The following is a 27,635-nucleotide window of genomic DNA, read 5'->3' on the forward strand; positions in this document are numbered from 1 at the left end:
AATAAACCAAAGAGGACTGCCCTGCCCACGGGCTGCTTGTGCAGCTCACCTCACACACCTGGGCAGGGCCAGCCACTGCCATCAAGGTAGAGCAAAACCTTTTTTGGGTTTGCTTTTTATTCCTCTTTCAAAGGCCTTGTGCAATGAGAGGCTGTTTGGCGTGGATAAGGAACAGTGATCTCATCCCTTGGCACTGGCCATAAATGAGCAGGCAGTTCCCAATAATGAGCAATTTCTGACTGAAACTGATGGAAAGGTCTGTGCTGACTTTTGTGGCAGGTCAGATGCTGTTCCCCAGTCCGTGCAGAGCTGAGTGCTTTGGATTGCAACTGGTTTTAAAGTTCTTACTCTTTGATTGTGTCAGCCACCACTAAATAATGAGTAACAGGCACCCTGATTTCACGGAATGGTTTGGGCTGGAAGGGATCCTAAAGATCATCAATCTCCAACTCCTCTGCTGTGGGCAAGGAACTTTCCACTAGACCAGGCTGCTCCAACATCCTGGCATTGAACACTTCCACAGTTTCTATGGGCAATAAAGAAGTTTTTCCTCCCTTCCTCTTGGGAGGAAAAAAAAAAATCCCACATTTGTAGAAAAGTCAAGAATTAAGAATTAAATAGGTTCACAAAATATGCTGAGATATAGGTGAAAATATCAGACTTAGGTTTTGAAAATGGTATTCCCTTTCTGATTGGTGTGCCTGAATTTCAAAACCCTGCTACCTCATTTCAATGCCCTTCTCCTATTTTCTTGCCTTCTACCCAAAGTAATATCTGTCACTGTCTCCTCTGATAACAAAACCCTCTGATTTAATTTCTCTTAATTTATTCACTTTTTAAAAGGGCACAATAAACAATAATGGCAATTGAAAGACCAAAACTAAGGATAATGAAAACTCCAGTCACCAGCAGTGCAAACTGCAGTCTATTATTAACCTAATGATGTGAGACTGTTTAAATATGATAAAGCTCTTGTTAGGAGTTAAAGCTAAGACTAAATAAATATAAAGCCTGCCTCATTTAGATCACTTGGTCTGTCATTTCATTTAAGTTAAGCAAGAAATAAATTAAATATTTTATGATCTGTGCTGTCAGGAATTCCTTAAACATTACATATAGCCATGCCCTCCTCACTCTGCAAACACAGGTCTGAAGCTGCACTCGTCAGATGGGTCCATATTATATTTATCATTAAGGGCAAAGGGATAAGTTCAATTTCAGTAACATCTGCACACAGGGGAAACATCTCGGTTGACAGCACAGTGCAAGCATCCAGAATGATTAATTTTTTATGTACTACCTATGTTATGAACACTTTGCAGAGGAACTGAACATCAAACTGCCCCTGAACTGCTTTGGCTTGTGCAGCCTCCAAGGCAGAGCCTCACCCTGATTATTGATCCTGGGCTGAATATTGCTCCTGTCTCTGCTGTTGCTATTTTTGGAAAGAAGTGTTTTTCTGCTCGAGGATCCACTGATGGCTCTGATTCCCCAACACACCCCAAGGCACATCCAGCAGCAGCAAACCCAGCACGACCAGTGATGGCAGAGTGGAAGAGGGAGCAGGGGGAGGGACGTTGGTTGGGGTCCTGTCATGGCCAGGGCCCTGCTGGACTGTCAGCACAGATAATTAATGCCACCTCACCCACGTGCTGAGGCAGCCTCACTGATTCCAGTCCCAGCAGCAACCTGCTGAACGATGCTGCAGCTCAATCCTCACTCCTCCTCAGCTGGCTTTTTGGCCAGAATGTTGTCATCCACCCACAAAAATTCTGCTCTCTTTTTTTTTTTTTGTTTTGTTTTGCTTTGATTTGTTTTTTAAATTTATTCTCTGTCTTGTCTTTCTAGATACATTTGAGTCATGAGGCTTTATGACAGGTAAACTGAACACATTGTTTTTAAATGGACAAAAATGTGCTCAAGAAAAATCAAAACAGCGCAGCAAAAAACTTCTCCACCCCCTCTACAACCCCAGGGCTCCTCTCCCAGGTCTGTTGGATAATGCAGACTCTTCCCAGGCTGTCCTGACTCATTAAACTTGCCAGCAAAAGTAAACTTCAGGTTACAATTGCCATCATTTATCCAACACAACTCCCACTCTGCCCCTGCTGGGTACCTGTGACTCAGGCAGGAGGTGCCACTCGCCATCCCTGGCGGCTTGGTGTCACCAAGCACACCAGCTGCAGCTGCTCTGGGCACTCTCCCCTGCCAGGGACTGTCAGTCACTCCCTTATGGCCTTGTGGGTTTAGAATATACTGGTAAAAGTAATCTGCTGCAACATGAAAAAATTTTATCCGGAAAAGGAATATAAGTGGAAAAATGAAGACGTTTTTTATAAGTTGATATCTGCCCACTTTACCAGCAGATACTGTGGTCAGATTAGCTTCTGTTCTGGATTATTATTTATTATTCTTTTAAATGGTTGTGTGTGGAAATCCCTTGAATATAAAGTATGAATGGAAACATTTGTTGCTACAAGGGTGAGACTGATTGAATGCCCAGGGCATCCAGAACTTATGACAAATTTTAACATCTCCAGGAAGAGAAGAATGGTTGAAGCAAAAGGTGCCTTTTCTCTCATTCTTGTTTCTCTTCCTGTTAGTAAGAAGTTAATAAAACCTAATTCTTTGTTGTCTATGAGTTCTCTTTAGAGAAAAGAGGTTACAATTAAGTGGAAAGAGGGGACTCTTAAAAATGTGGCAAAAAAAGACAGAAGACAAAAAAAAAAAAAATTAAAAGATAAACAGATATTGCAGAGGGGTTTGAGCAATTGTGCAAATATACCAGAGAGTTCTTCCAGTCACCAAAAGCAGGAGACAAACCCTCTGTGCAGTTTAACTGCTCTATTTCCATCCTTACAAGCAGCTGCTCTGCACATCATCCCCAACACCCCTCTGAGGACCAACCAGCAACATCCCCCCGGTGCTACCAGGAATCGACTTCCCAACCTAGATGATTCTGAGAGACTGAAAGCAATCACAAATAAATTATTTTAGTGGGAAACAATCTAAATCTGAAGGTTGTCATGCAGAAAAAGAGTGTGTGGGGGAGATCACAGGGGGGACAAAGACTTCAAACTAGTGCATTAACTTCCTGAACTTCCTATCGCTTACTCTTATGTCCCTCTCTACTTAAATGATTTCCTATTGAATTGCTCAGCAGTGTCTCCCCATTACAGTCTGAATATGTATAGACACAGCAGGTGGTTTAAAAATAGCTGCAAGTGTCTTGAAAAAACTCCCTGGAACATGTTAGGTTGGTTAGGGAGAATTTTAATGGCACCTACAGCAATTTACAGTTGACAAATTTTTATGTTTCCGCCGTGCAGGAAAACCCAAAATGAATTATCTTGTTTATCACTGGGAAAAGGACAGTAATGAAACATGCTAATTTGGGAAGGAAAATTAAATTACAGCTGAGGCAGTGCTCAAACAGGTGACATCCAAATCACATTTGTTCCACCTTGGACTAATATCCTGCAATATTAAAGGCAGAGAGGTGTTCCACGTTCACCCAAGGAGATGCAAACAAGCCCTGCACTGTTCTGCTGCTGCAAAAGGCTTCAGTCTGCCTGCATTACATCTCAGGAGGCTTTGCAAATTACACAGTGAAGGAATTTCCTCCATGGGCTATTAAGGAATAGCTGCATCACCAAATAAAAAGCAGCACAAACTACAGCCTCGGCTTAAATTGGATCCCTTTAAATATTTGTGGGGTAGCGACAATGACCTCTTCCTAAAATACATTTTATGGCAGAAACTGGAAAACAAAACAACACAAATTAAAACAAAGAAACAGAAAATCTGAGCTATCTCTAAAGCTAATTTCTATTCTCACAACAGTATTCATGCTCTCTTGGAAGATGCACTTTTGATCCCGCCATTTGCTATCAGTCATGACTTAAATACATTTCCACGCACTCCACAATTTTACATCTAAGGCCTTTGATTAGGAACTCCCAGGTTTAATTCCAAAGGAATTGTAGTATTAGAGTACCTGATGAGGAGGTGATGTGTCACTCTGTGGAGACACAGTTATTGCTTTGGATCCGCCGTCCCTCCCGTGGCCACCCACCATCGCTTCTAATTATCACTTCAAATCATACAAAGCACATCCCCTGCTATGCACAGAAGGCAGGTGGGTGAGTGGGAATCTATTATAAAAACAGGCCTCCAGGGAAGGAGAATTACACTGGGCTATTTTCCTTGGGTTTCAGAATGTAGTCCTGGTAGCTACAGCCATTCTCCTGGAACAACTGAAAAAGCTTCAGGGTCATCCCTACGACAGGAAGAATCTCTCAGCAAGAGGTGGTGGCCACCACCACAGAAAGAAGGTGGCGTCTGTTTCAAAGGAGTAAAAAAAAGTAGAAAAGCAGTGATTACTCCAGGATGACATAGATGATAAAATGCCTCCAGGAAAAAACAGTTGTATTCCTGTGGAGAAATCCTGAAAATGTGTGGAGGGTATAGAGGCTCACAAAGCACTTTCTGAGTCTGAAATGAGGATCTTGGTATCCAAAGGATGGAGCAGAGTTCGGTTTGGCACAAAGGTGAACACCCTTGTTAAAGCTGAGCTGGGAAATTAGGGAATATGAGGTAACTGTTTAAGAAACAAGCAGAAAGTTCTGTGTCAGGACATACTACTGCCCATTCTGACCCAATTTATTAACTCTCATTCATTTTAAACAGCAAGCTCTCTCTACGCTGCAGCCCCAGCCACAGGAGGTAAAACTCAGAGTATCAGGGAAGGTGTTTCGGCATTCCCTTTCAGCATCCTCTTCAGTTTCCCCTAGAGCCTGGTCTTCCAGAGCGCTGCAACTACTGTGCAGCCTGCTGAGAAAGCCCAGGGTTTCACCTCTACCTGTATTTCCCAATGGCTTTGCTTTTCCTATGCTCAAAATAACTTCTTACAAGGAGGATTAAGAAGTTTTTATCTCGTGCTCATACAGGTGCGATATACCGGGGTCCTGGCCCAAGACTGAAACTCTTACTTGGAATAAAAATGTCCCAGATGGGGAGAAATCCCCTGTAACAAGGTCCAGGTGAGATGTGGCAACAACAGCTGCAACAAAAGCACCTCCAGATTTGCCTCTCTGCCATGATGGAGATTTAAAGTGCGCAGGATGATTGTTGGTAGTCATCAGTTAGGAGGGAAAGCCTTCTGAAGGAGTCTCCCACGGCTCAGCTGGACTCATTAGCTCAGATAAAGAAGCTCTGCTGCTGGCTTTGAGCTGTTCAGAGCACACATTTGAATCCTGCACGTCTGACTGGGATGGAGCAGCCAAGCCCCCTGCAGCAGGGTGTCTGCAAAGCTTTCTGAGTGTAACGATAATGAACCTCACACACAGAACTGAGATGCTTTAAATCTCACGTTGCTCTTATTTAATTTGTATTTTTTTTTTTTTTTAATATATATAAAAGCCTCATCACAGAAGCGCTAGACTGCTTTTTTGTCTTGCCTGAAATGTTATGGTAGCACAATAAAAAGAAACTGCATGGATCTTTTATGTAATCAAAGCTATTCCCGCACATCACCCAAAAGGGTAAGACACCCATTTCTCAGTAAAGACATAGGAGGACACACAAAGAACTCTCACAGTTGTAGACATGATAACAGTGAGGTCAGGAGGATGCTATATTTTCAGCAGACTGTTATAAAACCAGGCTTTTAATGTACAAGTTTTATACAAAAGAGAATAGAGAGGCAGATGGTGAGCAGGAAAGAATGAACAAATACAGCATTCTACTTTTTATAGGTCAGGGATGGGAAGAGCCTAAGAAAATAAGGCTGTTTCAACGTTTCTTTGAAAATCCTAGTCCCAGTTCCTCCACTCTCTTTTAAGGATAGGATTAAAACGCCAAGACTCCATAGATGGGGAGCAAAAAAAAAAAAAAAAAAAGAAAAAAAAAGATAATTTGTGTGTCATTTCCGAAAATTTCTACTGGACCCTAAAGGGGAAAACCACCAACGAAATCCAGGAGACTGCTCTGGAAAACAAACTGAACCCATCACAGTGAATTTGGATAGGGGATGGCTGTGGTTCAGAGGTGCTGTTTGCACACCATCAACGCTCAGGGGTGTGAGAGGCTCCCAAGTCAACCAGGCTTTGAGATAAAATCGCCAATCTCTGAACTGCATCACCTCAGAATAGAAACTGTAGTGGCTGGAGCAAGGTTTGGATGGTGTGCTGGGTGGGTACTTCAAGATTTTGCATTTTCTTAAGGTGGAAATCAAGCTTTAGAGGGTGAAATGGATTTATAAAAAGCTTTGGTGAAATAAAAACAAAACAAAACAAAAACAACCCAACATTCACCCCCTGAACACAGTGCACTCTCTGTAGGGATCAATTTTGCTCTCCCTCCAGCGACTTTCACTGCCTTCTCAATCTGTAACAAACTGGTTCAGACCTCCCAGGAATTCCCTTTCTCTCCATAATCACTCAGGCTTGGCTGGAGATCTGCTCCCTGCCCTTTTTGTGTGTCCTGCTGCTTCCTGCAGGCGAGGCTCAGCTTGCTGGCTTCCTCCTGTGCCTGCACTCCTGCTAACTCTGTTCCCACCTTTACACACCCTGCTGCTCTCCCCGGAGGGAGAAAACCCCTCCTGTCACTGATCTCTTCCTCCTGCAGGAAACAAGACAAGACAATCACCATCCCTTTAGCTGCCAGCCCGCTGTGGCGACAAATCGTATTCTGCCCACCCAAAAGTGAGCAAGTGCTGCAGAAACATCTCCTGTCCCAAGGAGCTGCTATGAAGAACCTTAAAAGTACCAGAACAAGGAACTAAGAATGAGAGAAAAAAGGAAATAATCAGCACTGGGGTGAAAAGAAAAGCACGTGACCGCTGATCAGCAGCTGAGAAGCCGCCAGTGACCTCTCTGAATCCTGGCCACATACAATGCGATGTGCTAATCAGGTTTATTCACTTCATTAAATATTTTTTACACTTTTACTATGGAAAAGGAGGTCCAGCACAAGACATGATCTTTGTTCTCCAGTTAGAAAAGGTCTCAAGTTGTGCCAAGGAAGGTTTAGTTTGGATATTAGGAAGAGTTTCTTCACTGGAAGGGTGGTCAAGCATTGTGACAGGCTGCCAGGGAAATGTCCTGGAAGAGTTCACCAACCTTGAAAATATCCAAAAAACGTGTGGATGTGGCACTTGAGGACATTAGTGGTGGCTTTGGTAGTGCTGGGTTGGTGGTTGGACTCCATGACCTTGGAGGTCTTTTCCAACTTAATGACTCTATGAGTCTTAAAAAAACTTTTTAATCAGGATCTTTGAGAACTATAATTTTTAATTTGGAAGAACCAGTTTCAATGAAAATTAAATAATTATTGTTAAAAATTTTCAGCATCAATGTGGTCTGTTAAAAACAGACTGTGGTTCAAGTTCTTATAGAGAAAACACAGTGAAGTTTGTCCAGGTGGACATTTTGACCATGTCACTGCTGCCTTTCATTTTTTAACCATCTCCACTTCATCACTGAAAGCTAAGCAGACGAAATATGTGCTCTGTCCTAGGCTAACAAAACTTCTAAAATTTCTAATTTAAAAATTCCTTTTCTTCTTTATTTTTTTTCCCCCCTAATTAAACTTCTGTCTTTAAAGCTTCGAAGCAAGGTTCAAAAAACTTAAAAGCTGTCATAGGATTCCCTGCATTCTGATGAGGTTCTTTAACTCTCCCACCCGGTAGCACACGAGAGTCCGACATAAATCACACACGAAGTCACTCTGCTGCCAGATGGAACCCATTTGTGGAGTGCTTGGAAGACAAGGACCCTCATCTCATTTGAGCATTGCTGCTTATTAGTTACAGGTCATTCAGTCACAAGATGTTTCTAACACCTAACACAAACCGATTGTGACAGCACGTTCTGCGCGAGGAGGGGAGCGATGCCCTCTCGGAGTGGCAGGAGCCGCTCCGGGGGCTGTGGTTAATGTGCAATCAGCCTGATCTGATTTGTGCAGAGCAGAGCAGCCCCTGCTCCGGCGGGCTGAAGGGAGGCTGTGAGATCTCCTGAGCTGCTCTTGTTTCCGAAAGCAATGGGAGCGTGCAGGGCTCCAGAAAGGGAGAGCGCAGACGGGCTCGATTCCGTTTGATGCGCCGTCTTATGTCTCTTTTTACTGCATTTAAAAATTCCGTTTCATTATGTTCATAAAAGCTGCATCCATCACGCTGCCGAGCCTAACCGCTGTGTTGCATGTAGATATCGATACCCACAGGCAAAACCCTTTTTATGGGACGTCTCGTGGGATCAGAGACAGAGGCTCCAAATGTTCCGACTGAGCCGTAGCTGGGATGACAAATAAATATTTGAGACACACAGGCATGTACTCAGGCTTTCCACTTTTGATTCCTAAATAAAGTCAGTAAAACATGTAGCTATGCCTGGAATCAAATGCCTTGTGCCACACACACTGAAACTTATTGCCTGGGTTTTGCAGCAACGCTCTCGTCCGTTTATGCAGACAACTTATCCTAAGATTCTATCGGTGATAAAGAAGATTAGGTTTAATATTTATTACCCCTCCTGACCCACATTTAAAGCAACCACAACTGCTGATTTCTGCTGCAAAAGGGATTATCTGTGTGGCATTTCTAACCAAGTTAAAGCAGAAGCTGTCTAAAATTGCCGAAAAAAGCTTTCTCTTGGGGGCTTTCTAGCCCAATTTTCCATTTATGAAAACTGACTTTCAAAATGGTGGCCTGACTTGTGAAAGGGCAACTTTTACTGTCTGAAAAATTGAAAATATACTCAAAGAATTGAGCTCCTCATTGCAGTTGACTTATTACATTGCCTAAGTAAAAAGCTGAACTGTAAAAGTATAAAATAATGCAAAAAGTCACTAATTTCTTTCTATATTAATTACAACATTAATATGAATATCTGCAAGGCATTTAAGAACAGAAAATGAACACTCACAGGGTCTAATTTAGAAAACTGTGTAAGTATATTCATGTTCAGCATATTCATTCTTTACTTGCATATTTTACTCGTATTTTAATAGTGTTTCAAGTCAATTTTATCAATTCAAATTTCTTAGCTGAGTTTGGCCTAGACATTCAACTTATCCATGCTTCATCCTTCATTTCCCCCATGCATGGTGCAATAAGAATTCATTTTGGTCTCAGAAACACTGGAAGGGATCCTCACACCTGGAAAATGCTGAATGAACAGCAGAATGATTTGGCAGCCACCACCATTGCTGAGAGGCAGTTGTGCTTTCAGCCTGGCTGCTCTTTTGTCCTTTGCTGTTACTTTTAGTGGTTATTTCTCTCCTAATGGATTGCTGCAGCAAAGGACTAGAAATGAGTAATAAGAGTAATTTGCTGTTTCCATTGCAAGACAACACGAGTTATATTTTTGGGGTCGAACAGAGAATATTGCAGGGAGAGCAGAGCCATGAGCGAATCCCAGGGAAGGTTAAAGGGAAATGCCAAGGCTGCAAGGAGCTCACTCAGTCAAACAGAGACAGGCAGCAAAGTTCAGAGCCTGCTGAGGGTGAGGGCAGGGGAAACGTGACTGCAGGCTGTGCCATTCCAGGGCTGGGGCACCGGGGAGGTCACGGCTGGGGCAGAGGGGACAGTGTCTGACATCCAAGGCTGGCATGGCTGGGACAGTCCCCAGAGAAGGCCTAAGCAGCAGAAGCCACTGAGAATAGATCCTGAATTAAATGCTGCTGCAGAACCCCCGGGGTCGGTGAGAGCGTCACTGTCCTGCTCACGGTAACCAAAATGTCCGGTTTCCTTCCTCAGTCAGACCCCACACTTCCCAACCAGAATTTTTAACATTCTAACCTGGGCAGGGTCAGATTTTGTGTCAGCTGTCACATCCCCATCAGCTCAGTCTGCCTGGCACCCCTGGGTGATCCAGCGATACCAGGAATGCACAAACCCACCAGGACAGGCACTGCTCGGAACACCAAGGTGATGGGAGCACCACCGGGCTTTGTGGAAAAATCAGATGGATTGCGAATGGAACTGAGACCTCCTTCCAGAAACTGTATCTTTTTAGAATTATCATCCTCAACAATACTGGATTTATGTGGATGTGATATATTTATATCATCCAGGATGCTATGTGGTCCCTGTTTAGAGGGTTTTTTTTGTTCTCCTCTGCTCCTTCTACCCCTATTCACGGCCAAATACCTGCAAATGTGTTATTTTTCACATTTCGGCTCAAGAACAGCAGCCCAGGCTCATTTCTGCTGTCACCCACTCTGCTCTCCTCATTGTTAACCTCAGTTTTTGCGGTTAAAAACCTTTAAAACCAGTAGCAAAGAGAAGCTATGCTTTTTGTTGAACTCACACTCAGGAATGAGCTACTTCACAACCCAAATTTTATAGTGTGGTTGTAATTAATGATGTCACAGTTACTCTAATAGTGCATAAAACTTTGCCTGTTGGAACTAAATACCTTTTGAAATGTACAGCTGAAGACACAAATATTACTAGTGAAAGCAATATGCACAACATGAGCTCAATTAAAATAACTTTACAATGCTAATAATTTAAAATCAGTATCAATGAATAAGAAATAAGTTCCTAGGTAAAACTCAAATGTCCAGATTCAGACACAGGGATTAGTTTAAAGCAAATTAACATCGCTTAATATGAAGAAATGTGTGCTTCTTATTAATGACTGACTGCCTTTCACTTGAAATAATTTCATGATGGGCCAGCACAGGGAATGGTCAAGCCAGGAGGTCGCGGTTGCAACATTTGTGGTTTCAGGTCATGTAAGTTGTTCCAAATGCATCAATACAATTTCTAGACTGCTGCACTGGAGAGTAAAAAACTGGGATAGTTGTACATCCAGCATAAAATCTGCCTTGATTTTCATACACTGGGACACGTTTCAGAGTTCATTCTTGTATTAAAAATTTTACCAAACTGGATTAATTTAACAACAGGTGAAAGATGACCTGTAAAAGACGGTCTGTAAAGCCCCTACACGGGACAGACAGAGATTTTGTAAATATTTTACTGAACAGTTTAAATTGAGGTTCTGTTGAAGTGGCATAGAAAGTCAGACCCTCAGATCAGCTGGTTTTACACAAAAACAAGCACCAGGAAGTAAAATAAGTACCAGGAAGTAAAACAGGTACCAGGAAGCAAAAGAAGTGTTATGATCATGCTGTTGAAGCAGTAAATATTTGCTGTTCACAGGTTAGATTTTGATTTCATTACACTACTGTAAATCCAATTTAAATGGTGTTAAAAGACTCCAAAGGCTTTAGAAGTGCATGTGAAAACAGGAATTGTGTAAAGCATCCCCTAGATGGAGCAGGTTGGCAAGGGCCGTGCGTGTGCACAGGCATCAGCTGCGCTGCCACACGCAGCTTTACAAGGACTTCATAACCAAATTTTGATGAAGGGTATTCATTTTACACTCATTTTACACTAATTTTACACTCATTTTACAGTCCTTCAGCACACGATTGGTCATGTTCAGTGTCGGTCACTCCAAAAAACCATGAGGACATTCCTGTGTTGAAAATGCCACACAGATCCTTCCTGGTCAACACATCTGCAATCTTTCATTAAAATAAGCTCCACACCAATCACCAATTTTTTTTTTTTTTTTTTTTTTTTTTTTAATATATGTTTTTAGCCCTGTAGAGCCAAGTACAGCTACCAGGGAGTGTGATGTGTGATATCCCAAAGGCTCTTTTACAACATCAAAAGTCCAAGATGAATGAAGGTTCAGAGACCCAGGTATCTCTTTCAATAACAACCTTTCAAAATTCTGAGGACAAAATATAAATTTTCCATGTCTGTAACACTTATATCTACAGGGAAAAAAAATAATCATTGCTGTGAGGCAAGAAATTATATTTATTTGTAAATTATAAAATTAGATTTAGGAGTCACTAGAGAATATCAATTCTGAATGCCCCATAAAGCTCTGCTAATAACTATATATACCCATGATTTTGACCTTTCTATTATTTAGACTTATATTTCCTTTCATTTATATGGCTTGATAAAAATTAATGATGCTTCACCCTTTAACTGAATTTCCCATGCTCAGAATGACTTCTGAAAATGATTTTGTCTGCGTTTTGTTTGTTGTGCAGACCAAAGCTGACAAGAAATCATATGGCCCACTTAAAATCAGGCCATGCAGGGAAGTTGTTGAAAGGTAAAGAAGTATCTGGGACAGACAAAGAATTCCCTCTGTTCCCACAGTTGAGTAAAATACCTTCAACGAGAACATTTTCTAAGGAGAAGGTTTATATGAAAAGCCGCATGAGAATTTACAAGCTTGTAAAGTATTTCTCCTCCAATTGCCTCTTTTTTTAATGTTTTAAAAGAAAAAAGTACTCTAAATACAGGGCAGAGACTGAGATGGCAAAAGGAAGGGATTCAAAATAGTAGCAGAGTATTTTAATGAAATGGGAACTGTTTCCCCCACTCCAGTCCGGGGAATGGGCATTTCTGACACCCTAATTAACAGAGTGCAATCGGAAGAGCAGCATTTTCCACAGGGTGGAATGTTTAGTTCTGTCTCATTTTAATTATTTTGTACAAATGGGGCAAAATTTTACTTATAACAAGGATTTTGTGGTTTTTTGCCTAGGTCAGGGGTGTGAAAACAAACTTATCAACCACCTTTAGAAATGTTCAAATCTCAAACTTTGGCAAAACTTTCAGTATAATTGGCTTCAGGGTGAGTTGACTTGAAATATGTTTTACCTTAAGCCACTCTGAGGTGTTTTACATATTAATGAACTCTGAAGATTTGGTAAATTTGAAGGAAATTCTCTGAAGCTGTCATGTAACTGCTGTATGAGCACACCTGATTTCCAGTATTTTCAATGCTCAAACCCACATTTACAACAACCAAAACGATTCGTTTTGTAAGTAACATGACTTTTTGAACCAAAGCAGCAAGGACGGTGAGCAGAATACATGTATAGCAGAAATAAACCTCATACGGCTGCACAGTTATAGAAAATAGGATATTACATAATAGGGATCACCAGTATTGTGTATACAGTGTTTTAATTTAAGGTCTCTCACCCACAATGACTCAATTCTGTAAAAAATATTAACCCTGAGTCCAGGAAAAAAGAAAAAAAAAGTAACCCATTTTGACAACCAAGTTGCATCTCAAGCTAAGATTCAGAGTCCAAGACTGCAGCCCAAAATAAGAATTTCCATGTGCAGAGCAGACCTTCTGTGCATGTTCTAAAGAAAATGGCATTACTGCCTCCTGTCTAAGAACACCTTCATCCACTCAAGCAGCTCTTCACAATGACTGAGGACACAGAATTGCTTATTAACGTGAGGGACTTGTAGCACTGGAGAGGTGGGATCCCAGAGTGAGAGTGTTCTTATCTGTGTGTTTAAGACTGAAGCACAATGCAGTCTTGGCCTTCGTATACATTGTTTACAAAGAAATCGTAAATAAAGAAATAGCAAGAGAAAAAGCTCTGTTCTCCCAGGACCTTGATCCATTTGATTTAATATTATTTTCTCCTCAACAAACTTCCACTTTCTTGACAAAGTAAAGTTTTGAAAGCCTTTAGCTGGTGGTAAATTAAACACATTTTACTCACGAAACCTGTCTTTAAAGCTGCGATCTATGTTCTGTATTTTTTCTCCAGGTAAACCTTTTTCAGATCTTTTCTATTTCCTTATCAGCTAACACTGGTGAAAGGAGCAGGTTGAATGAACGGCAGGCTGGGGAGTGGGGCAGCTCCGGATGAAACACCTATTTGAACTCGTGAGAACCTCTCATTCCGCATATCAGCAGCAGCTGATTAGCTGGAGATAGATTTCCCCGTGATTAAAGGGGATGTAATGAGGGGTATCGCTGTCTTCCTCTGTCTCTTAGCTCATTTGAAATCCTTCATATCCTTCGTATTTGCAGCGCCCGTCTCTGCGAAACGTTTTCATATAAATTATATTCTAAAAGCGTTGCTCCCCCTCCGTGGAATATTGATACCATCATTCCGTTGCCATTTCCTTTCCGCGGGGCAGCGGAGATTAGGCCAATGCAATTGGAGCTGATGTTCCGGCTGCCCGAAATGAGATTCCCACATCTTCCTCCCACCAAGACTGTGGAAAACAGCCTCATTTCAAAGGTGTTGAGCAGCCCCACCTCTCAGCAAAGTCAGTACTTTCGAATCCCTCACTCTGTTTATTTAAGTGATTAAAAATGGACAAAACCACCCAATTTTACCCATCTGGATTGGAAATTTTGCCTCCAGTCTCTAATGCTCCGCATTCTATTGTCCCCTGATCTCACCCAGGTCGGGTAAATATTCACCATATCCATCAGTTTTCACTTGGGTTGGGTAAATTTCATCTTTGCTGGAAAAACAACTACTACCAAGGGCTTTTAGTGGGCCAGAGATTTGTGGAGCTTCTGGAAAGGAGCTTTTGGCTTCCTGGCAGGCTTGGACACATCTCTGTGGGCCATCAAACCACCAGCCCATGCTTACAACACCAAAAACCAAACCAAAGAAAGCAATATTCGGTGCAAATTAATAAATTCAGCACTTTTAACACCACCAAAAAAAAAAAAAAAAGAAGAATTCCACAAAATTCAGGGATTTTCCTCCAGACTAATCTTCTCTTAAATCTTTAACTGCAAATAGCAAAGCAAATCTTTGCAGGGTGGCTTGGAACCAGAAGAGGAGAAAGAAATAACCCTCAACAATAACCCCAGCAATATTCTCCGCAGCACTGGACGGGGTCATCATGCAGCAAAGCACATGCCAGAAGGTTTCTGTCTCCACTGAATCTCTCATGGTGCACCACAGGGTTTTAGAAGCTTGAAATATTATTTATCTGCTGGTTTTCTTTACGTGAGTCAAGCAAATCCTGATTTCAGGCACTGGTTTTACCAGATTTTTACTTTTCAGTGACATCACCATCTATTTTTTTCCACTGGTTTGACGGTCACAAAAGGAGGGCCAGGAAGTAGTCCTTAATACAAGCCTCATAAGTATTTTCATTACAATTTGTGCCTATACTTCAGAAAAACCTTGCACTTTGATTGAGTTCAAAGGCTGGAACTGAACCCAAAGAACTTTTTAAGTGTCCATTTTGAATGAGCAGATGCGATCAAGAGTTGTGAGTCTACGAACAAATCTGCAAATGAGATTTTTGAGTTAACTGCCTGGAGTAATTTCTGAAGCAATTTTCCACGGCAGAGAAGAAGCTCAGATGACTCATAACTCTAAAACAATGTGGCTAAAACCACATTTCAAACCCTTTCTTGTTTCTATTCTTTTGCCCTGCTATATCTGTTGATTTGCATTTTTTTTTCTGAAGTGCTCAATTTATATCTTTTAAAAGACTTCAAGAGTCTGATGCTATCTAGAGAGATAGAGGGAAGTTTGTGCTGACTTTAAATAGCACCTTATTATCCAAACAGCTGGATCTTCAGAAGGGAACCGCTCCTCACAAAAGTCATCAGGGATCTTCAGAAATATCAGGGGTGCTTTTCACCTGTTTCCTTTCCCATCACAGCCACAGACAAAAAAACCCCTGACCAACCTGGCCTTGAAAAACCTCTAAATGTAGGAAATAAAAGATTTTAAAACCCAATTATTTTTTTTTTTTTCCTAACTGGGATACTGTTCATAAATGGCTTTTTGTGTAGTTTTGGGGTTTTTTTTTTGTTCAAGCACATATATTGAAGTTGTTGGCGCTTTTTCTGTTCTCCTCCAAAATATATCCATGAACATTCTCTTAGACAGGAATTTCATAGTTTAACCTTTGCAAGAAAAGGTTCCTGGATATTTTCCTTCACCCAGTTCCATTCGTGTTATCCATAAATGCAATTTCCACAAATGAATTAGCCAAAATTCCAATTTAAAGGATTATAAATTTGTGCTTCACAGTCTTTTAAAAATTTCCCTATCCTTATTCTCTATTTTTCCCACTTTGGCTCCAATGCATTCCAGAGTGAAAAGTTGAAGTATGTTTTATTATTTCAGTAATGCATTCATAGCCCCTCAGTGTTTATCTTCTTTCTTTAACCTTTCTGATGTTAAAAAGTTTACACATTTTAAAAATACATAATTTACTTAAATATAGGTTGTTTCTTTAGAAAAGAAAAATTCATCAAGAAGGTCAGAGCCACTGAAAAGGTATTACTCATCAGACGTGGACTTTGGAAGAAAAGGGAAAACAGAAGCAGATGAGAAACCAGCTTTAAGTAAAAATAATCTTTCTTTTTTCCTGTCATCATCCATCCAGTTATTACCCCAAGACATAAATTCCCGACATTCTGGCTGCCCAGTGCTTTGTTATCAAGCACACAAGGGTTAGCAGAGGAGTAAATCAGTGTTCCAGCAGCACAGCAGTCTCTGCTCCTCCCGAGGAGACAATTCCTGATCCACAGGAAGGGTTGCTCCAGAGCTGGATTACCCAGGAAAAGATGGACGTGTGCAGAGGCCATTTGAGGTTTCCCCTACCGCAGGAAAGGACTGAACAAAGAGACAAATCTTAGTGGTGCTTTCCTTGGTCAGCCTCTGCCAAAATCAGGATTTTGGGGAAAGGACAAATGGGTGGTTCTGCGTTAGCCTGGCACCCTGGTAAGAGTGTTCAACAACAAAACAGGGAACAGGAACAGCAGCTGGATGTGCTCTCCCTAACGCACATTTTATTTAACACCCATGGATGCTCACAGCAGCAGGAGAAGAATCCATGAGTTTTTTACAAGGGGACAAAACCCAAAGCCGGGGGTTCTGTTACTGGTTGAGTCTCTTTGCAGATGAAACCTCATCTTTAATCTTCTATGGATATTGTTGTCCTTTTCTGCTCTGACAGAGATTATTAGATAACAAAATCCACTGACCACAGAAATAAGTTCCTGAGGTTTTTGGGTGCTCAATGAGGTCAAAGCCAAAACACAAAATTTTCTACAATTATTTCCAACGGAATCCAAGTAACTGAGATTTTGAATACACATAATTGTACCTCTCCAGATGTTTGCACAATAGCTGAAATCCACACAGCAGCATTGCAGAGAGAGGAAATGACCATGCAAAACCAAATTTGTCCTGGGCTCTTTTTAGTTCCAACCCTTCCTGTGCTGCCTTTTTTTTTTTGCAGTAGTTGATGAATGCAGTCATCCCTCGTGAACACAGTCATCCCTCTTCAAGGAGAAGGAAAGTTTTCACACCATGGAAAGTTTTTAAGCACAGTCTGGCCTGTCACAGATCCATGGCATTTGTGGAACTTCAGAGCCAAACACAGCTTTTCTCGTTCAGTGTACAAGTACACATCTTGCTAAAAAATCTAAATTAAGTACTCTCAATCCTTTCACCAATTCTTGAGCAATTCTTATTTGCTATCATTTTCTTCCTCACTCATTACTTTCTCCCAGAATTCTAACAAAAATTTCATTTCTTAGCCTTCACTTTCCACTTGCAGGAGATTCCTTTTTGCCTGCAAGTCTTAAATCAGCTGTTGCAACTTTGAGTGGTTACTGGCAGGCCCATGTACAAATAGGAAATATATTTATATGCAAAAATGCTATAACACTTTCTCAGTGTCCTCCAATATTTATAACCGAGTGGAAAATATGTCTTGAATGATATCAAATATTCCAGAATGTTTTGTGCGGTGCATTGCATGATTTGTTTTAAAGATACAGTCTAGTATTTTCTGAGATGGGCTGCACAGAGAATAGGAAAGTGTTGAGGAAGTTACCTTTCTCACTCCTGTTCATTGAAACTTAGAATGTTCTGTTTGATCCATTACACTTATCAGTAATAATCTGAATTACACTACAAAACTTTTCTTCCCTGGGTAGGATGGAAAAGGACAGATTTTACTCAAACTAAAGCACACAGCATCTTCTCCTTATCCATTTCCTCAAAATGCCATCTAAATTCTTAATTTATATTCCAAAATCTCCGTCAGTTTTCAGTCTTCCGTCTTCATAAAACAAAAATTACATACTGCTTTCTATCATTTCTGGGATGAAAAAAGAAAACCTTATCTTGCTTTATCTATTGGAAATGAACATCCTCAGTTTAATTTAAACCCATTTCTTCAAGTAGGAGTAACTTAGCAGGTCACTGAGATCAAATCAAACTCCCCTGTGCCTCCCAAAAATAACACTGACATGCCAAATCACGCAATCAAATCCTGTTTGCCTCGCGTGGAGATAAACTGATAAACTAGATATATAAACTTCAGGGGACAAATAACAAGCTGATACACTGGTCCTCCTGGAAAGCACCTAACAAGGCAGGAGTTTCTTTTAAAACTTTTTGAGCTCAAATACTCAATATTCTGCTCCTCCCACCCAAAAGGAGACAAAGACCTGCTTTAAAACTGAAAAGAAATTCTGCTCATTTACACAATGCAAATCATGATTTTTTTTTATTTTTTTTTTTTTTTAATAGTGCTTCCTTCCTCAAACCAAGCTGAGAGAATCCACAGGCAGCTGCTTTAGTAGAAGTCTGGTTTAATTCCACCTACACCTTTCCATGTGATGGGATTGAGCTTTTATGCTGAGATATGATATTCCCAGCAAAACCATATGAAATTCCATGCCCCATTTTCCAATTAAAGGCAAGCCAGCTATAAAATATCTTTCAAAGGACTCTCAATCCAAAAAAATCACCAAGAAAACAGAGAACCAACCAGATATACGTACATAGATTTACATATATGTAAACCTATATGTTCACAATGCTTCAAAAGATCCCTTTCAGGCAATAAATTTCAAGTCCTCCCTATATCTGGTTCATTCAAAGAACTGAAGTTTTGAAGAACTCCCCTTACCTGAAGACACTTCTGAAAAACTCAGGCAGCCCTTAACAAATCAGGCAAGATGGCAAATCCCCTGAAAGCTCGAGGATATTGCTCAAGGAATTTTCTGTGTAGGAAACAAATTCCTTCCCAGGCTGGCCGGGGAAGAAGAGCCTTGACAGTACTGAGGACATTTTTTACGGGGTGAAAGTGCCTTCAGCTGTGTCGTTCTGCACTCAGGGGGAAATCAGTGCACTCTGCAGGGTCACAGCTGGGCACAGAGAATGCAGAGTGGCGGCACGGTGCCAGCTTTTGCCTGCTGCGGGATGGAATGGAGTCCAACTCCTGAAGCCTTGTTCTGTTTGCTTGGCTGGTGATTTGGGGTTTTTATCGGGTTTTTTTTGGGGTAGGGGGTGCATTGGAAATGTTGGTGCAATGTTGTTTAATGCAAACTTTAAATTAGGATAATAAATAAGCTGCCAGGCATTACATATGCTCGGAAAAAGGAGAAATTTGTATTGATCAAACTCTGTAAATGAGAGGAAGTTGGGAGCTGGGAAGGGGATTATCCTGAGCTGATGGGGTAGGGAAGGGCTCCCCACTGCTGCAAATAATATTTCACATGCTCTGCTCAGCCCCACGGCTCCATCCCAGTGCAGCCAGAGCCAGGCTCAGAACACCTTCTGAAACTTTCTGATCAAACCTAGACCTTCCTACTCCTCATAGAAAAAAAAAAAAGAAAAAACAAACAAACAAACAAACAAACAAACCCCACAACAGACATCAAAGAAGCCCAATTTGTATTAAAGTGCCGGACTTTCCTAAGTGATGCCCACTGTTTTCTCCTGGGAGGCTCTCAGAACCATCTCTTCACTCTCCACGCTGCTAAAAGCAAAGCTTTTACCCGTTGCTGTCCCAGAGTGCCACCCTCGAGCCTGACAGGCAGCAGTCTGCAGAAACTGGTGATTATTTCTCTTTCAAGGCAGGAACATGATGCCTTAATGTTATAATTAGGCCATGGTGAGAAGTCAAGAGTCCAGCAAAAAGCCCTGTTCTCTCCAAATCCACCCCCCCCAGATGCCTTGGACCTGCTGCAACTTCCGAGGCAAAAATCAATGGCAACGACCTTCTAGTTGTCACCTCAGGAATTTCTCATTAGTTACCTCAGGAAAGCCTAAATCAGACCATTATTACAACCAGCACAGATTTTACAGCCTTTCCCTCGTTTTCTCAAGCTGTTAATCACATTAGTGGAAATCTCTGAGCTTCCAGATATGAGAAGTGCATTTTTGACAAATTCTCCTGAAAATTCTCCCTCATTTCAGCACTTCCCTCCCGCATTTCAGCACTTCCCACCTCTCTAATGGCTCACTGGAAAGGCAGAACTCCCTTGGGTAAACCGTGGTCTCCCTCCAGTTTGTCTCTCCCACGAGTTATGTATTTTATCCAGACTCCATTAAAGCACACAGAGACAATTCAGAGTTTGTCTCTGGGTCTCAGTTTCTGAGACAAGAGAAATTAGAGCAAGGGAAGATAATGCAGCCAACAGGATTTCTGTCACTTCTGTCTGACACAGCCCTGCATGACAGCGTGACTCAGGGCATCATTTCTCCTTAAGTCACCCTTCCTGCCAAAGATCTTCTTGCAGGCAGCGAGGTGCCAGTGCTGAGCTAAATGTCAGAGTAGAAACTGCTTTATTCCTGGAATTTTTCTAATTAAACCACATTTTCTTCTTTATTGTTCTGAAGATCTTCTCCCTCTCTAACATTCAGCAGCTCCTCCTGAATTTCTGCCTGCATAGCCATTTAAAGCTGCATTCCTGAGCTGTGTGGAGCTCCACTGCCTGGCGTCAAAAAAGGATTTTGGCAAAGCAGAAGTTATCCAGAAGTGAGGGATTAGGCCAAATCCCCATGTTTGGTCCCTCCCAGGCTGGGTCACTGTGTCAGCACAGAAAGCCACCACCTGTGGTGGCCATGGAATGGCAACTGTTCTCCTCTGTGATATCGAGATGAAGATATTAGTAGAAGAAGCGCCCATTAGAAGAGGTCTGAAAACTGAAAATTGAAGCATGTTGGAAGAAAATTTAATTAGGACCTTTTAGTTCATCAGAGGGCTGTGGAATGAGTGTGAATGAACTTACAGGGCTACAGAGACTTTGTAGCTCCCAGAGGAATATGAGTCTACAACTTCCCTTCAACATTTATAATGAAAATTCAGCTGCAAAAAAAAAAGTGTGATAAACCTAAATTGAACTGAAGCAGCATATCTAATTTTTACAGTCTAGTTACTGCTACTATCAAATATTCATTTCTCCCAACAAGCAGGTAACTATGGCAACAAACACACCATATCAGTACGAAAAGGTGGCAAGAAACAAAAAAAAAGTGAAAATCTTTACATTTATCTCAGGGTTATTTTTACCTTCTTTAGAATTACCAGCACAGCTATCAACTATTTAAAATATCAGCAAAGATTAATTTAGTAAAATATTATGAAGACACTGAACAACACAATGGGAAGGATCCCATTCCTCTCTGAAAACTGCAATCAAAAGTAATTTCCAATTAAAATACTTTCTGACAAGAAGAAGAAAATTAATTTAAATTTTAGCTCTAGGACAAAAGGAGAACGAGCAACGTCATGTTTCATTTTCTTCAGCCTGTCACTTCAATTCTCTTTTGAGGAGGACTTATTTTCAGATGATATAATTACAATCCTGAAATGGCAGTTTTAAATACACAAGACAGATGTTTATTAAGTTGAAATACACTTGGAATAAAATTCACTATTTCTCTTTGCTGTGGAAGCAAAGGCTGGATTTGGGGCCTTTTCTCTGTTGCAGTTCCTTAAAGCTGGGATATTTGCATGACTGTTAATGGAATTATTTCCTATTTCAAAGGCTGGAAGTCGCCCTGCCATGGCACCACCACACATCTCAGGATTCTTAAAGTCCTTAAATGAGCAGGGTCAGGCAAAATATTCTGAAGATATCAGATGCTGTTTGCCAAAGTCACCATTCATAAATACTGCTCCCTGTACCATCAGCCTACAAGGGAGAATTCATATTTCAGTACTTTAGATGCAGGTATCTCTTTGGGGATGGTGGGATAATATGGCACAAACTTAAAGTGTTTACAAATTACTTTTCAGAGTGAGCAATATCTTCCCTTAAAAGTGATTTATCTCTGGTCTCCAAGGAGTCAGCTCATCCTTGTTCTGCGGGGAGAATGATGCTTTATGGATTTCCTCTCAAGGAAATAAAGTTTGCTTTGGGGTAAAAAAATAAAAAAAAAAAAAAAGAAAAGAAAAAAAGGAAAAAGAAAAAAAAAGAAAAAAGAAAATAAAAGCCATAGCACAAGACAGATCAAGTTAAAGATGTCACAAGCAAACTGTAAAAAATAATCAGCAGAACTGAGTTAGGGGCACAAACAGCAGCTCTGTGATTGTTGACAGGGGATGCAGGGATCCTCCAGCAAGGGGAAATTCATCACCTGGGAAACTCTCAGCTGCATCCAACAAGGACAGAATGGGCAGAAAGAACCAGGCTGGGCCCTCTGTGCTGAAGGGAACTTTGTGTCTACTCTAATCCACCACAAAATTGAATGACTTCATTTATGGCTCAGATTTGGAGCTTCTGAAGGGTTTAAATGTACATAATATGGGTGTAATTTACAAGCAAAAACAGACTCAGAGGCAGCCACTGTCTCACTAGGATGTTCCTGATGTATTTTAATTAAGATTTCAATTTTTGAGATTTGTTTAATATACAAAAATTAAAAACAATCAGGCAAAAAATTCTGTGAATGTTTTACAAGTGGAGCATCAGTGGATCCTCCAGTCCATAAGTGAGGCAGAGGAGAATTTGATTAACATGACTAGTATTTATTCACATTCTGCCTTCTCAAATTACCTTTTAATTGATGCACTCAGTACAGAAACAAAAACCTAAAAATTAATGTTATCTATGTAGACAAAGAAGGGTTTAACCTTGAACAGAGTTTTGTAAAACACTACAGTGCAGACTGAAAACTAAAAGTTGAACACACACACACACACATTTAATTAATGTTATTGTAATTAGATACTCCAGCACAAAAGAAAGTTAAATTTGGGTAGAATTTAGAGAGAAAGAAATTTCCCAATTGATGGCATTAAGATACAATCTCCTACAAACCAGCATATTTTAAATGATTTTTTGCTACATGCACTCTAAAAATAGAAAGTCATAAGAAAACGGGAAAGATAAAAGAAAGTGAAAATAAAATGAGAAAGATGTGTCTGTTGTCTGATGACTTCTGGGGAATCAAAAATAGAATCCCATTGGTCCTAGAGGAATTATCCCAAAAGGATACACTAGGAAATTGGAATTATCCTAGCAGAACTAAAAGTAACCACCAACATATTTGAAAATACCTTTTTCATGTTAAAAAAAAAAAAAAAAAAAATCAGATGAAGCACCTCTGGGATAACTCTTGTTGAGTCCCAAGTACTCCAAGCTGCAACTCCACCAAACTAAGCAATTATTCCTGTAGTGACTTTGAAATAATTCCATTTATTTTCAGTGCTAACTCTACTTGATTCATGCTGGTTGTATACTGACCACTTTCAGATGTTTTCCTTCCTGCTCTCTTCAGCACTGAACCTTCTGAAAATATTGATACTTGTGTTAAGAAGTCAGACTTCGGGGATAAAATATTCAAAAGTTTTGCTTCCAAGCATTAACTGTGCTACCTCCACTCTACTACAGGAGGAAGTTCATCTTGTCCACCCACCAAAACCAGCTTGGAAATGGGAAACTTTCAGGAAAAATTTGGATTAATCAATAATGACACACTTCTGCCTTTTGGAGCTGTATTCCTTAGCCCCAAGCAAGGGCTGACAAACATTGCCAGTGAGAACCTTTCAGATTTTTCTCACCTTTTGGCACCTCTTAGTCTAAACGGAAAACATTAATTTTTAGTTTAATTTTCTGTTTATGTACTCACCCACCTCTCTCCCTGAACTGAAACCCCTGCCCCAAACACCTACAAAATGTGTGGTGCGTCCCCAATCTTGAATTTCTAGGATTTACTATCTTCAGTCACAGGTGACCTTTGAAGAGCGTCATGCTATTAGTTCTAGCAGAATGGTGCTAGCATTCAGCAATCAACCATTCAGCAATTAACTATCCAGCAATTAACCAGCTCCTCTGCAAAATCTGCAACTTGAGTTGTTTTTTTTGGTTTTTTTTATTCGAAGTCCACCACTTCTTTTCCCTTCTTAGACACACATTTGTCACAGTGGGATTTTCACATCTCAACATCCATAAAGCTAACATTTCTCCCTTATTTTAAATAAGGAAACTCTCACCAAAAAAAGACATTTCCATTATCAGCCTCCATTCAAAATTTGTGGGCAGCTGATATCATGTTTTGTGTCACTCTTTGTGAGTGCCTTGAAAATGATATTTTATAAAATCTCTCTGCAATACATCAGTGTCAGAGAAATTCAGGATGTTTGGATGAGTGACATTTCTAGAGGATCAGAAGCTATCTGCCACAGGAGGTAGTGATACCAAAACTCCCAACCCAAAACATCAGAGGGAGAGTATAAATATTTCTCAGTGCAGCTACAGAGAGCTGCAGGTTTGAAAAGTCATGTTCACATCACCTTGTGGGAAATGTGGAGGTTTTCCAGGAAGCAAACTATGAGAGTTAAAATGATGGTTGGAGCCCTCAATAGCTCAGAATCACAAGTGCATAACACCCTTGGGGAATGAAGAGCCAGTAGCCCACCTAAGAAATAAATCCAAGACCCTAATGAAGAATCAGGAGTGGTCCTTCTTCCCTTCTTGTCAGGGGAAACACAGACAAAGCAAGAAGTTTCCTTTGTGAGATATCTTGGGATTCCTTGGAGAGGAAGGAAATATCCCTGCAGCACTGCCTCTAAGTGTTAATTTATCCCCCTTGCAAGCTCCAGGTTAAAAATGTGACAAGGACATCCAGAGATTATCCCAGATTGTGTTGGATGAAACCATAAAGGAGCACCTGCAGGTGGGCGTTGGCCAGCAGAGCTGCAGGAGGATGCCCCGGGGGCTGTGGTGGCCAGAGGATTCCACCTGCAAAGATGTTTCCAACAAACCAGAGCTCAGCGCTGCAGCAGACACAGAGGGGCCCAGGTGGGGTTTGAGGGCATCTCCAGAGGGTTTGGCTCTGGGTTTGTTCTGGTGGGAAAGGTAAATGCAGAACACAGAGTACGAGCAGCAGCTTCTGCAGGGAGCTGTTCATGCACAAAGACATCCCAGTGTTTGCCCATCCCAGGGCTGCCTTTTTTCCAGAGGTGGGGTTCTCACATGTGCTCCGTGTTGGGAAGAAAAGCCATCCAGTGATTTATCTGGGGTCTGGGTGTTGCATTCCCCACCCAGGGGGAGACAGGAACATCGTGTTGGGATGGCTCCATGTGAGCCCCTGGTGTGATACCTTCATCCCTCACAGATTTTTACAGAAAAGAAACTCTGGTCCTATTACTGTCAGATAATTTTCTTCCTTTCTTTGGTTCTTTGTGGTTTTGCATTATTTATTTATTTTTTAAAATCAGACTATCAAGCCATGTGTTGAGTTAAATGAAAGCAGAAATTATCTAACACTGTGAGGAAAGATTCTGCCACTAGAGCTCCAAACAGATCAGACTTTTTAAAATGAACATACATATTCTCTCATGTTCTCTCAATAGAAGCTTTTCCTGTCTGTTTGTAATCTGAATCATACTACTCATATTTTGACATATAATTTTTACTTTTATTTCTCCTTTGCACAGCTTCTTTCAGGATTCAAGAACAGGTTAATGAGCTTCCTCATCAAAAACGTAATAAGAATCAAGCTAAGAATTACTGGTAAACTAAGATTTTTATTTTTTCCTCACTGCAGACATTTAAGCCCAAATACTGAAAAATACTTCATAAAATTAACTTTAAATATGATTTTGCATCTCACTAAGAAGCACTTTCAATCTCTCTGTCCTTTTTTCATTAAGTAACATTATAATTGGAAGATTTTTTTCCTCCCCATTTCTAATATTTCAGATATGATGGGCGATGGACTATTCTCTGAAAAGAGACCAAAGGCCCTTCAGTTTTCTTCTGACTCAAGACCCTCTCCTGCTTATGTTTACAGGCATCAGAATCAGAATGTAAGAAATGCATTAACCAAGGGGAAATGGTGCATACTTTGTTTATCTTGTATTTTAAGCAGAAAGAAATATGAAATATTGCTATATCGGTTACTAAAACCCCTTAAACCATAGAAACTGAGGTTCAGCTCCAGAATTTACCCTGCTGCAAAACAAGTTAAAGGTGTGCAAGCAGGAATTCTGTCAGAGAAGACAAGACAAAATGATACAATTATTCCAACTCAGAGCTGATATGCTCCAAGGTATATGTTTTCCCACAATTGCTGTAAATATGAATATTTTAGAGGTTAATACGAAGATCAAATGTGGAATGCATTTGCTGAAAAGATTAATATCTTTTCATTAAAAATGAGAGTGCACTGTTGGTTCAGCATTTGCATTTAGATCGAGTAGGTAATAAGTATATTGACTGCTTAAGACACCTATCTCCAAAACGGAAAATATGAATAAAAAGGGTGGTGTCCGTATGCAGAAGCGGACGAGATTTTTCTATTTCCCACCGCTACCCCATTCAGAGAAGTTAAGCCCTCTGAACCTGAGTGCTGCGATTTATTCATGCCAGCAGAGCTGGTTCATGCTGTAAAGAACATTTCTGTCCCTGCTCCACGCCGGCGGTGTGCTGCTGAATATGGATTGGGGGCTGCTGCTGACTGGAAAAATTGCCACCCACTGTGGAGCCATGCATCACTCACAGCCAGGAGAGGCCCTGGCTGGGTGTTATAATCTGATTTTTGCTCCAGTTGTGGTTTAAATCACAGAGCCTTTGGTTAAGAGGGAGGTTCAGCTGACCGTTGCAGGGTCATAAAATAGGGTTGGGACCTCGGGACATTGTCCAGTCCAAGGCTGTGCCGAGGCAGGAATGCTGTTCCATTCAGCAAGAAAAGTGTCCAGGTGGGGTTGGGATGTCTCCACACTCTCCCTGTCCCAGGGCTCTGCTCCCTCCAGGTTCCTCCTCATGTTGAGGTGGAACTTGTGGTTTAGTTTACGGCCATTGTTCCTTGTACTGCAGCTGCACTGAAAAGAGTCTGGGACCATTCTCTTGGTACCCACCTTAGGGATATTTCTAAGGATCGATGGGAGCCCCTCTCAGCCTTCCCTTCTCCAGAGCAGCCAGGCCCAGATCCCCTCATCAGAAGATGCTCCAGACCACAAACCCTCGCTGTTACTTGAACAGCTCACACCAACACAGGCACTGTGGGCTGATGTAACCCCAGGTTTCTCACAGATTATGGAAAAAGGCTTTCAGCTCCATTTTCCCAAGTCATAAAGAAAGGAAAAGGTGTTTATGATTCAAACCGCAGCAGAATGATGCACCAAGATTGGTTCAAATGGTGACAGAACACCACAGCTGCTTCCTGAGCTTGTGGAAGCCCATCAGTGTGAGCCCAGGGCAGAACACACATTCCACTCACCCCAGTCTAGCCCAGGGCCTCTCACAACCACAGAGCACTTGAACTGGTTTCCTTGAGGTGTTTAAAAAACGTGTGCCAGCACACACATCAGTGTGCAGCAGACAGCTCAAACCATTTGTTAGCTTTAACTCAAATTAGGCACAGCAGTTCCTATCAAAAGCAGGTTACTTCTCAAACTGTGAGAAGTAAATATTTCCCTTAAGCAACTGTGGTGACAGCTTTCTTTTAGTGCTTTAGTCATGAAGCTTATCCAAACCACAGTTACATTCCTATAGAGCAGAAGGGTCTGTAACACTGGCAAAACAGCATTGTGGGCAAGCAGAAAATCCATT

At 41.1% G+C, this 27,635-nt stretch overlaps 1 protein-coding gene across 5 annotated transcripts in view; it reads right to left on the minus strand.

Moving 5' to 3' along the window:
- The window catches only part of CDH13 (cadherin 13), a 451,300-nt gene that overhangs the window by 103,726 nt on the left and 319,939 nt on the right, over nt 1–27,635 (minus strand). Inside the window, exons 8-9 of one of the 5 annotated variants that reach the window (XR_005702749.2) lie at nt 20,865–20,941; nt 20,628–20,778 (exon numbers count right to left, since the gene is read on the minus strand). The exons of 3 other annotated variants lie outside the window; for them this stretch is intronic. Coding sequence is in view for 1 of the 2 variants with exons in the window: in XM_040075802.2 (XP_039931736.1) it covers nt 13,994–14,065 (72 nt within the window). In the remaining variant the exon portion in view is untranslated. Of the gene's footprint in view, nt 1–11,873; nt 14,066–20,627; nt 20,779–20,864; nt 20,942–27,635 lie in introns of those variants that run through there. One more of the 5 variants, XM_040075802.2, reaches the window with a different exon arrangement.

Source organism: Hirundo rustica, chromosome 11 (genome assembly GCF_015227805.2).
Source record: "Hirundo rustica isolate bHirRus1 chromosome 11, bHirRus1.pri.v3, whole genome shotgun sequence".
NCBI lineage: Eukaryota > Metazoa > Chordata > Aves > Passeriformes > Hirundinidae > Hirundo > Hirundo rustica.